Source organism: Hypanus sabinus, chromosome 5 (genome assembly GCF_030144855.1).
Source record: "Hypanus sabinus isolate sHypSab1 chromosome 5, sHypSab1.hap1, whole genome shotgun sequence".
Lineage (NCBI taxonomy): Eukaryota > Metazoa > Chordata > Chondrichthyes > Myliobatiformes > Dasyatidae > Hypanus > Hypanus sabinus.
In genome coordinates this window covers 159,681,713-159,693,834 of record NC_082710.1, presented here as the reverse complement: position 1 = coordinate 159,693,834, position 12,122 = coordinate 159,681,713, and the positions used below count along the sequence as shown (strand labels likewise).

General features: G+C 43.5%; 1 protein-coding gene across 2 annotated transcripts in view; it reads right to left on the bottom strand.

The window, feature by feature from the left end:
* LOC132394500 (uncharacterized) overlaps positions 1-7,012 on the bottom strand; it is a 33,119-nt gene extending 26,107 nt beyond the window's left edge. For both annotated transcript variants that reach the window (XM_059970738.1, XM_059970739.1), the window contains exon 1: positions 6,845-7,012. In XM_059970738.1, the coding sequence (XP_059826721.1) occupies positions 6,845-6,944 (100 nt within the window). In that variant the 5' untranslated portion in view covers positions 6,945-7,012. The remainder of the gene's footprint in view (positions 1-6,844) is intronic.
* Between the last annotated feature and the right edge of the window lie 5,110 nt (positions 7,013-12,122).

The window sequence follows — 12,122 nt, the reverse complement described above, 5'->3', positions numbered from 1 at the left end:
TATCCTTCCTGTAGTCAGTCAACCAGATCTGAGCACATTACTCAAAGTGGGGTCTAACCAGGGTCCTATGTTGCTGCAACATTATCTCTGGGCTCCTAAATTAAATTCCACAATTGCTGAAACCCAGTACACCGTACGTCTTCTTAACCACAGAGTCAACCTGTACAGCAGCTTTCAGCATCCTATGGACTTGGACCCCATGATCCCACAGATCCTCCACACTTTCAAGAGTCTTATTATACTCTGCCAACATATTTGAGCTACCAAAATGAACTACATCACACTTACACACACAAGTCGACGTTTCGGGCCGAGACCCTTCGACCCGAGACCAGTCCTAACGAAGGGTCTCGGCCCCGAAACATCGACAGTGCTTCTCCCTATAGATGCTGTCTGGCCTGCTGTGTTCCACCAGCATTTTGTGTGTGTTGTTTGAATTTCCAGCATCTGCAGATTTCCTCATGTTTACATCACACTTATCTGGGTTGAACTCCATCTGCTACTTCTCAGACTAGTTTTGCATCCTATCGGTCCCATTGTAACCTCTGACAGCCCTCTACACTATCCACAACACCTCCGATCTTTGTGCAAACTTACTAACCCATCCCACCACTTCCTCATCCAGGTCATTCATAAAAAGCACGAAGAGTAAGGGTCCCAGAACAGATCCCTGAGGCACACCACTGGTGCCCGACCTCCATGCAGAATATGACCCCTCTACAACCTCTCTTTGCCTTCTGTGGGCAAGCCAGTTCTCGATCCACAAAGTAATGTCCCCTTGGATCCCATGCCTCTTTGCTTTCTCAAATTCCTTGCTGAAATCCATATATACCACATCTACTGCTGTTCCTTCATCAATGCGTGTAGTCACATTCTCAAAAAAATTCAATCAGCTTCGTAAGGCATGACCTGCCCTTGACAAAGCCATGCTGACTATTCACAATCATATTATACCTCTCCAAATGTTCATAAATCCTGCCTCTCAGGATCTTCTCCATCAACTTACCAACCACTGAGGTAAGACTATAATTTCCTGGGTTATCTCTACTCCCTTTCTTGAATGAAGGAACAATATCCGCAACCTTCTAATCCTCCAGGACCGCTCCCGTCCCTGTTGATGTTTCAAGGATCATCGCCAGGGGCTCAGCAATCACCTCTCTCACCTCCCACAGTAGCCTTTGATACATCTTACCCAGTCTCGGTGACTTATCCAACTTGATGCTTTCCAAAAGTTCCAGCACATCCTCTTTCTTAATATCTACATGCTCAAGCTTTTCAGTCTGCTGTAAATCATCACTACATAGTGAATACTGAAGTGAAGTATTCATTAATTACTTTTGTTATTTCCTCCAGTTCCATATATACTTTCCCACTTCTTATTTACCACTCTCATTTCTGGATCTGATTTCTGGATAAAGACACATAGTTCTTTATCTATGTTGGTTCTGAGGAAGGGTATTTCCTCATTCCTGATGTTAGTTGGCAATCTTAATTTGTCTGAATGAAACTGCAGCATTTGGAGATCAGACGCAATCAGTAGCTTTTTTTTGGGACAGCTGGGAATAATTCAGGTAGTGTTTAAGGATCAGCCTGTGTTAGCAAACTGTATGGGTCAGATGGGATAGACCATAATACCATAAGACATAAGAGCAGAATTAGGCCATCCAGCCCTTTGAGTCTGCTCTGCAATTCCATCGTGTCTGATCCCAGATTACACTCAACCTCATACACTTGCCTTCTTGCCATATCCTTTGATGCTCTGACTCAACTGGAAACTATCAACTTCTACCATAAATATACACATGGACCTGGCCACCATCACACTCTGTGGCAGAAAATTCCATTAAAAGAAACCTCCTTACCTCTGTTGTAAAAAATCACTCTTCAATGTTGAGGTTGTACCCTGCAGGTTTGGGTACTTCCAGCATAGAACACTTTCTCTCCACACTCACCCTGTCTAGTCTTTCAACATTCAGTAGGTTCTAATGAGATCCTCCCACAATCTTCTAAATTCCAGTTAATACAGGCCCAAATCTGCTGAATGCTCCTCATATGTTAACCTCTTCATTCCCAGAATCATCCTCGTGGACTCTGTCCAATGACAACACATCCTTTCTGTAATATGGGGCCCAAAACTATTGACAACAGTCCAAGCGTAGCGTGACTAGTGTCTTATAAAGTCTCAGGATTATCTCCTTGCTTTTATATTGCGTTTTCCTAGAAATGATTGCCAACATTGCATTTGCCTTCTTTACTACAGACTCAAACTGTAAATTAACCGTCTGAGGTGTTGTACGAGGACTACTAAGTCCCTCTGCACCTCTGATGTTTGAAACGTCTCCCCATTTACATAAAAGACCGTAATATTATTCTTCTTACCAAAATGCATTCTCATGCATTTCCTAACACTATGTTCTATCTGCCTCTTTTATGCACATTCTTCAAGTTTGTCTGAGTCCTGCTGCAATCGTGTTGCTTCTTCAGCAGTACCTACCCCTCCACCTATCTTTGCATAGTTAAAATTCAGATTATTAAAGACAATCTGACAGCCTTGTTATTACTGTTCCTGAAGTATTTCTAATTTCCATTTCAATCTCTCCAATAACCATGGTGAAATTTGACTTGTAATCTGGATGATCATGATACATCACTACATCACCAACTACCATCTGCCCCCTGCCCATAGGATTGGAGTGACCCTGAGTCTCTCCAAACATTGTCTAAATGCACCCAGAGTTTGGCTGCAGTGTTTTGATACTTTTTCGTTACCCGAATCTCCAAATTTAGTTTACTGCCCTAGTTTACTAGATTTACAATGAATCCTCAAAATATTGTTATTATCAACTTCAGACAGGAAGAGATTTTGCAGATGCTGAAGATTTCTCCTGGGCTCAACATATTGCAGTTGTTATTAAATAGGAAAGCCAATTGCTATATTTTAATAGGAGCTTGAAGAGACTATAGGCTCAAGCAAATTTGTACGGATTCTGCCATGGACAACATTCTAACTGTTTGCATTACCATGTGGTACAGAGGTATCAATACACAGTATCGGGAAAAAACTGCAGAGGCTTGTAAACTCAGCTAGCCCTATCATGGGCTCTAGCCGCTCCACCATCAATGACGTCTTCATAAGGCAATGTCTCAAAAAGGCGGCATCTATCATTAATGACCCCACCACCATGTGCTCATTACAACCATCAGAGAGAAGGTACAAGAACCTGAAGATACCCAATCACCATGCTAGGAACAGCTCCTTCCCCTCCACTATCTGATTTTTGAATGGCCTATGAACCCTAACTATGTTGCTCTCTTTTCTGCACTACTTATATATTTTATATATATATATATATATATATATATCCTACCTCAAAACAGCTAGTTTCACAACATATGTCACTGATAATAGACCTGATTCTGAACACGCACAGTTTGTTTGAGGAACTCAGCAAATTAGGCGGCATCTCGGGAAGGTGGATACGCTTTTAAACGTCAACGGTTTATTTCACTCCGTAGATGCAATCTGACCTCCTGAGCTCTGCCAGTATTTTGTGTGTTGTTATATTATGGTCTTGTATTTGTGCTATGGAGAAGGAGAAAGAGAATGATCATGACTCTCACACTAAAATCCCTTCAATCCTTTGTGTTTATAAATTCATTACTACGGCAGTTACAGGGTAGAACTGACGAATGACTGTGTAAGGTATAATCGTGCTAGCGCCCGGAGGACCCAGTTGCTCACATGTTGCTCTTGCCCCATAAAGTTTTCAAGCTCGTTCCCTTCCAGATTCAACTCTCTCTTGAAACCCCTGAATTGTTTTGCTTCTGTGCATTTATCATGTGTTAGTGAACCAAATTAAAGGGTTCAGCGGTTTGTTAAACATCGTTGAAATACAGAAATCTCTGTCAAAAAGTACTTCTAATCTTCCCTTCATCTGATTTGGACTATTACTGGTTTACCTCAACCTCTCTAACTGCTGTAGGAACTCAATGAGTCAGGCAGCATCTGCGGAAGAAACGGGATGAGAAATGTCAACCATCCTTCTGCCTCCATAGATGCCACCTGGACCGCCGCATTCCTCCCGTAGATTTGTTTTCTGCTTCAGATCCCAGCATCTGCAGTCTCCTGTGCCGCTCTCTTTCTGTACCCGCCATCGTTCCAGATTGTTTGAGATTCATACTTAATTTATGAAGAGAAGTTAATCTTAGGACGTTCAGCTAACAGAGAAGGAAGGTCTGTGTGCACGGGTATGCTCGTGTGTGCATCTGCATGGGTGCGCGTGCGCGTGTGAACTATGTGCTGTGTGCGGGGGTCGGGCGAGTGTGAGGGCAGAGGGGTGGCGGGAATGTGGAAGAATGGTATTAATCTAGATTTTCAAGGACTTTGTGGCAAAAAGTGCTTTGGATTATAACTGGAGATATGGAATCCGGAGAGCGGGCCGAGCAGTCTCAGTGGAGGCAAAGAAATGTCGACCATCTCTCCGCTTCTACAGACGCTGGTCGGGCCACTGAGTCGCTCCAGCAGTTTTTCACCCTTAAAGAGCCCGGCTTCAACCATGAACTCACGTCCTCTGTCCTGTTTCATTCCTGCACCAGAAAAAAACTGTTACTGTCCATCCACCTCATCTAATGACAATAAATGTGTCCATTGGACCACCTTACGCTGCACACGGGAAGAGATAAAAGGATATTTATGCGAGTTTTGTACCGCCTTCTTATGCTTATACTGGAACTTATTAATGTGCATACAGGAAAACAAAGCCTTTCACACATCATCTAGGCCGGGGTATTTCATAAACAATGAACAAACCCTGCATTCATACACCTTCCTGCACATCCTAAATCCTGGCACTAATTTCACACGATTTCTGAAAAATGTCATCTTAGTTCCTTGCATGTCCTCGGATATATTTACCGCCTAAAGTGACCATAGGTCAAAAGTAACATTAGTCGTCCAATTCATTGTAAGTCAAAGAAAAATCGGAGCGCATTTCACAGCCTGAAAGTGAGCTATGAAGCATGGTTCAGACTAAAGACACAACAGATGTTGGAAGTCGGAGCAATGTCCTCATGCAGTGTATCGACCTGGAACTTCGACCGTTCTTTTCCCTCAAAGGATGTTGTTCGGTATTTTTTGAAGATTAACTCTCTTATTACACGGGAGTCAAAGAACATTAACAGACATTCAGCACATCGTTTCTCTGCCATCCCTTTACCGGAGTAACTCAGTAGTTCACCCGCACCTCTCCGCAGTCTTGGAAATATTGCTTCAGAATCAGAATCAGGTTTACTGTCACCGAACTGTAAAGTGGCATTTACTGTATTTCAGCAGCAGCACCGCGTAAAGACATAACATTGCTACAAATTACAAAATAAATACACAGTACCAGAAAGAAATAAGGATGTAGTGTTTCAATCACAAACAAGAGAAAATCTGTAAATGCTGGAAATACAAGCAACACACATTGAGTCCTGTTGAAGAGTCTCGGCATGAAATGTCGACTGTACACTTTTCCATAGTTGCTGCCTAGCCTGTTGCGTTCCTCAAGCATCTTGTGTGTGTAACGAGGTAGTGCTGATGGGCCATAAGACGTAAGAATTCGGCAATTCTGCCCAACGAATCCCCTCCGCTTTCGATCATGGTTGATTTATTTTCCCTCTCAATCTTCTCCCTGTAACTTTTGTCTCCCTGATTAATCAAGGGTCTACCAACCTTCGCTTTAAATATACCCAATGACTTGGCCCCCGCAGCCGCCTGTGGCAATGAATTCCACAGATTCACCAAGCTCAGGCTAAAGAAATTCATCCTTGTCTCTGATGCCCAAGGGGTAGAGGTTATTCTTACAACTTTGAGTGTGGGTCTTCAGAATTGTGTACCCCCTCCTTCGAAGGCAGTAACGAAATGTCCCGTATGGTAAGGGACTTTAACGATGGATTCCGCCTCCATGACGCACTGCCGTCGATGGTGGGGAGACTTGTGCCTGTGATGGAGCGAACTGAGTTCAGAACCCCCTGTAGCCTCTTGCGATCCAGGACTGGATTGCTTTTCTTCGTGTTGCTCTTAATTCTCGTCCTCCGCTGCAGAACCAAGCCTTCACTACCACATGCCCACTCCTCGTTAATTTATAAAATCTCCTCTCGACCTTCTCTTGTACAAAAGAAGCAGCCACAGTCTCTCCAATCGACATTTATAACAGTCATCTCATCTTCCATCTTCCATCCTTTTGTGTGCTTTCTAAAGCCTTCAAGTGGGTCCTCTCATGGGCCACCAGGTCTGAAGAAATCTCACATGAGCCTATATTTTACAACATATTCCGAATCCCCTGCTTCTAAACTTCATATTGCATTTCCATTAATAAACCCCCAAAATTGTGGGTGCTTTCTTAACTATCTTCTCAACTCGCCCAGCCACTTGTATTGACCTGTGCACACATGAGGACATCAGCTTCCGATTCGCACGGATCAGGGTTGTCTGGCATGAATGTTGGGTTATCCTTTATCTCCAGCTGAAGAGGAAGAAGCATTGCGGCACTCCTTCGGTAGAACCAATCCCTGACTCGAGTTTGAAAATCCACCGCTGCCTTCCCAAAGTTGCTGGCTGTTGGTCAATACACAGAGATGGTCGGATACCCGAAGCTGTGCGAGTGAACTCCCAGGCAGCGCAGAGACCGGGGTAGCGGGAAGGCGGGTTACTCTGCGCCCTGGTCATCCACCTAAAGGAGATCGGTAGAATTCGGGGCTTGGTTGAGCGATCCCAACGTTAAATAGGCACTATCACTCTAAAAGTCTGGGGGAAACATAGAAAAAACAGCAAACACAGCTGAAAAAGACTTTACCAACTTACCGTAGAGACAGGCGCAATAAGCGAGGAAGGCAATAATACTGTGCAACCCACGTTCCCCGCGCCAACCCCGAGGTGGAATTCGACCGCGGGACATCGCCATGGGGAACTTTTCAGAGAGTGACTGAGGAGGGCGAATTGTGTCCTTCCGAGAGAGAGAGAGAGAGAGAGAGAGAGAGAGAGAGAGAGAGAGAGAAGTGCGATCTCCTCGCTAGACGAAACAGAATTTTTGTGGCTGCAGGGGGAGGCGACGTTTCTCGCTAAAAAGAATGCCAGTTGGAGGCTGCTTCTCCTTTTTCGCAGTTTCGCCTCCCTTCCTGAACCCCTGTCCGCCACCTCTTCACCATCACCCCACCCCCACCTATTCGATCCCTTCCCAGAGAAAACCCACACACCGTTTCCTCCGTGCTGAATCCGCGATGGCTGGTTAGGAGCAACTGAAGGACGAAATTCACAGTTTGACGCGGTAAACGGAGTTGCTCTTCGGCAGGACAGAGGAGACTTGCAGCTCAGGTACCCGCCTGATAGAAAGAGGAGCTCAGTGTGTAGACAGGAGACTCTAAGGGAGATGATATTTCAATCGCTCCCAACTATGTTCTATGTTGTGGATCTGTCTCTGATTTTCCCCACTGATCACTTTTTGTACAGTCATTTCCATCCACTCTCTTACATATTTGGGTTCTGCGTATTGTGGTTTGAGTCTACGTGCCGGTGCTGCTGCTGCTGCTGCACGATTTTCATTGTACTCGTGTTCCAACCTGCATGTGCATATGGTATTTCGAAAAAGCTCGGCTTTACGACAAGAGACTGTAAATGATGGAATCTGGAGCAAAAACAAATTGCTTGAAGAACTCAGCGGTCAGGCACCATCTGCGGAAGGAAATGTACAGTCCATGTTTTTGGTGGAAACCTTTAATCTGGACTGGAATGAAGCCTGCCCCCCCCCCCCCGAAATATTGACCACCCATCTCGCTCCGCAGATGCTGCCTACTTGCTGAGTCCCTCACCCAGTTTTTAATGCTGTTTGGGTATGTGGTAATTGTAACAATTTGAACAGATGAGCAGCCATGCTCACCTTGAATAGTGGAACAATCTTGAGGGGCTGAATGGCCTTCTCCTGTTCCTGTTTTCAGTACTGAGGGAGAGACCACCGCGGACAGTGAGAAAATGAAGGACTCATCCACTAGCTAGCTCCGTAACCAGAGACAGAAACAGAAACCATTATTGTCCCATCCCTCTCCACACAACCAAAGTGCACTGGTTAATCATCTATCTTCAACGTGTTCATTTATTCACTTCAGTTTACAGACTAAGATAGAGTAGAAAAAAACCTTTATACAGATCACTCCATGTATAAACACATGGGATAGTACAAAAAATTCAAAACTGAATGCAGAATATAGTGTTACAAATACAGATAAAGTGTAGTGCAGGTCCATAAATAAAGTGTAAGGACCAAGGTAAATTGGGAGATCAAGAATTCAACTTTATCACGTAAAATGTCCATGCAAGAATCGTATGTAACCTCTAGGTCGCCTCAGGCTCGCTCAGCTCATTCTCATCTAGTTGGAGCAGCCTTCAGCCCCGCCAACTGGGTGATCAGCTGGTGTGGATGCTGTGTGATATCCCCGCCTCGCCCAAAAACAGACAGTACACACCATATGTGATTAAATGAGTGACACTTTATAAAGGTTACTATAACTAAGTGATTAATAACGATACAGTATATATGAAGAAAAAAAATTAAAAAAGGCACCAAACTTATCAAAGTCCAAATCACTTCATGCACAACCATTGGAGCTCAATTACTGAAGTCTTCTGGCCACCATTCAATCCCCTCCGAACTCCTCGACTCGCAGCTCAGAACCATCTGAAGTGGTCAACCAAGCACATCTAGCTTCATCTCCTCTCCTCGGAGTACCTCCTGGCCTCAGACCCCCACTTGGGGTCTGTTCCTCGCCCAGTTGTTTTAGCATCGCGTCCTCTCTCTCTCACCCCCTTTACACGTATAATAGTGGGACAGAAGCAGCTCCTGAATCTGCTGGTACACATTCTTAAGCTTTTCTACCTTTGGCATAATTTGTTGCCAAGTTCGCAGATGATAGATTGGTTGAGGAGCAGGTTGTGCTGAGGAAACTAGTAGGCTGCAAAGCGACTTAGACAGATTATAGAAATGGGCAACAAAGTGGAAAATGAGATACAAACAAGAGAAATCTGCAGATGCTGGAAATCCAAGCAACACACAAAACATTGGAAAATGCATGGTCATGCTCTTTGGTAGAAGAAATAAATGCGCAGACTATTTTCTAAATGGGAAGAAAATCTGAGGTGCAAAGGGACTTGGGAGTCCTTGTGCAGAACACCCTAAAGGTAAATTTGCAAGTGGAGTCAGGGGTGAGGAAGGAAAATGTCATGTTAGCATTCATTTCAAGCAGTCTAGAATACAAGATCAGGAATGTGATGCTGAGGCTTTATAAGGCACTGGTGAGGCTTCACCTTGAGTATTGTGAACAGTTTTGGGCCCCTCATCTAGAAAAGATATGCTGGCCTTGGAGAGGGTTCAGAGGAGATTTGCAAGGATAATTCTGGGAATAAAAGGGTTATCATATGAGGAATATTTGATAGCTTTGGGTCTGTACTCAGAATTTAGAAGGATGAGGGGGGATCTCATTGAAACCTTTCAAATGTTGAAATGCCTAGACAGACTAGATCTGGAAAGGTTGTTTTCCATGGTGGGAGAGAATAGGAAAAGAGGGCACAGCCTCAGGATAGAGGAACATCTATTTAAAACAGATGCAGAGAAATTTCTTTAGCCAGAGGGTGGTGAGTTTGTGGAATTTATTACCACAGGCAGCTGTGGAGGCCAGGTCTTTGGGTGTATGTAAGGCAGAGATTGATAGGTTCTTGGTTGCACACAGCATCAAGCTTTCCAGGGAAAAGGCTTGGGGGGTGGGGCTGACGGAATGGCAGTGCTGACTTGATGGGCCAAATGGCCTAATTCTGCTCCTACATCTTATGGTCTTATGGCAGGGGGGGGGGTGACATAGAATGGACAGGTTTTGCCTGACTGTGAATCAGTAACTTTGATATCTACAATCATTTACAGCTTCCTTTCCAAGTCACACACCATCTTAGGGAAATATACTCAGTGGCCACTTTATTAAGAACACCCGTACGTCTGCATGTTAATGCAGATATCTAATCAGCCAATCTTATGGCAGCAGCTCAATACATAAAAGCATGTAGACATGGTCAAGATGTGTTCACTTCACACCAAACACCAGAATGGGGAAAAAAGTGTTCTGTGGCTTTGACTGTGGAATGATTGTTGGTGCCAGGTGACTTGAGGATCTCAGAAACTGCTGATCTCCTGGGATTTTCATGCACAATAGTTTATAGAGTTTACAGAGTACAGTGGGAAAAACAAAAAAAAAAATCAATGCATGACAGTTCTGTGGATGCAAATGCTTTATTAGTGATAGAGGTCAGAGGAGAATGGCAGAAGTTTTAGAGAAGGTGCAGAGGAGATTTACTAGAATGTTGCCTGGCATAAAGAACATGTTTATGGGGACAGTTTGAGTGATTTATGTCTTTTCTCGTTGGAGCTGAGGAAGGGAAGCAATTTGATAGAGGAGTACAACATGACGAGAGTCATAGTTTGAATGGATCGATAGAGGCTTTTTTTTCCAGGAAGGAAATGGTTAATACTAAGAGGCATAATTATAAGGTGTTTGGAGGAAAATATAGAGTAAGGGTTTTATTCACATAGAGTTTGCTTGATGTATGAAATGACTGCCAGGGACTGTAGTAGATGAAAATATATTGGGGGAAATTAAAAAAAAACTCAGATAGGCACACAGATGATAGAAAAGTGGATAGCTTTGTAGGAGGGAGTGGTTGGATTGATCTTAGAGTTGGTTAAAATGTTGACATAACATTGTAGGCAAAAGGGTCTGCACTGTGCTGTAGAGCTTCATGTTCTATGTTCATGCCGCTGCCTGTGACTTCACACCCACACCCTTCCCCTAATAAGGTCCCACTGCAGATGCTGGTCCTCCTGCTTTAATCTCTTCACCTTCGCTTTCTGCAATATATTTCTTTAAAAAGCTACAACTGTGGTTATCCATGCTGACACATTTTATGGTGTCTTGGTAAATTTTTCATCATTCCTGTAGAAGTACCTCGGGACATGTTGTTATGTTTGAGGTAGTATATAAATTGCATTCTTTCTTTAAAGAATTGATTGTGGACTTCAGGAAGGGTAAGTCGAGGGAATATACATCAGTCCTCATCAAAAAATCAGAAGTAGAATGGGTGAGCAGTTTCACATTCCTAGTGTCAACATCTGCAAGGATCTATCCTGGCCTTAACATATTGATGCAATTACAATGAACAGATGACAGCAACTGTATTACATTAGCAGTTTGGGGAAAATTAGTATCTCACCAAAGGCACACACGGATTTCTACAGGTGAGCGTTGGAGAGCATTCTGACTGGTTGCATTACCCTCTGATTTGGAAGGGCTACTGCATAGAACTGGAAAAGGACACAGAATGTTGTAAACTCATCCAGCAGCATCATGGCCACTAGCCTCCCCAGCATCCGGGATATCAAATGGCAATGCCTCATAAAGTTGGCATCAATCACTAAGGATCCCCATCACCCAGAACATGCCTTCTACTTATTGCTTCCATCAAGGAGGGCTGTAGGTGATTGAAGACACATACTCAATGTTTCAGGTACTTCTTCTTCCCCTCCACCATCAGATTTATTGATTATATATTTACTGTAATTATTATTACTATGTATTGTAATATACTGCTGCTGCAAAAATAACATACTTCATGGCATATGCTGGTGATATTAAACCTGATTCTGATTTGATTGCAAATAATTTTAAATCAGCTTCATGGTCTTGGATTGAGCAACTGAAATTGCAAAGGCCATTTCCTTCAGATTTAAGAACTGCAAAGTTTTCTTTCCTCGCCCTTCACTCGGTATGTGCCAAATTCAGTTTAGTTGATGGTCATATACACCAGGCAGCAATGGAATTCCTTGTTTCCATGAAGATAAGAGTAAACACCTGGTAATAAATACAATGATATAAAATAAGTTCATATTTGCCTTCCTACTCTATTGCTTTCCTGTACATTTCACAATCTCATTGCCTAGGAAGTGAACTATTGGGTAAATGCATTTAATTGAGTCAATCAGACAAATATATCCGGTGATAGCTTGGTCCGGACTGTAGTCATGTTCTGCACTGGGGTCCCACAGGCC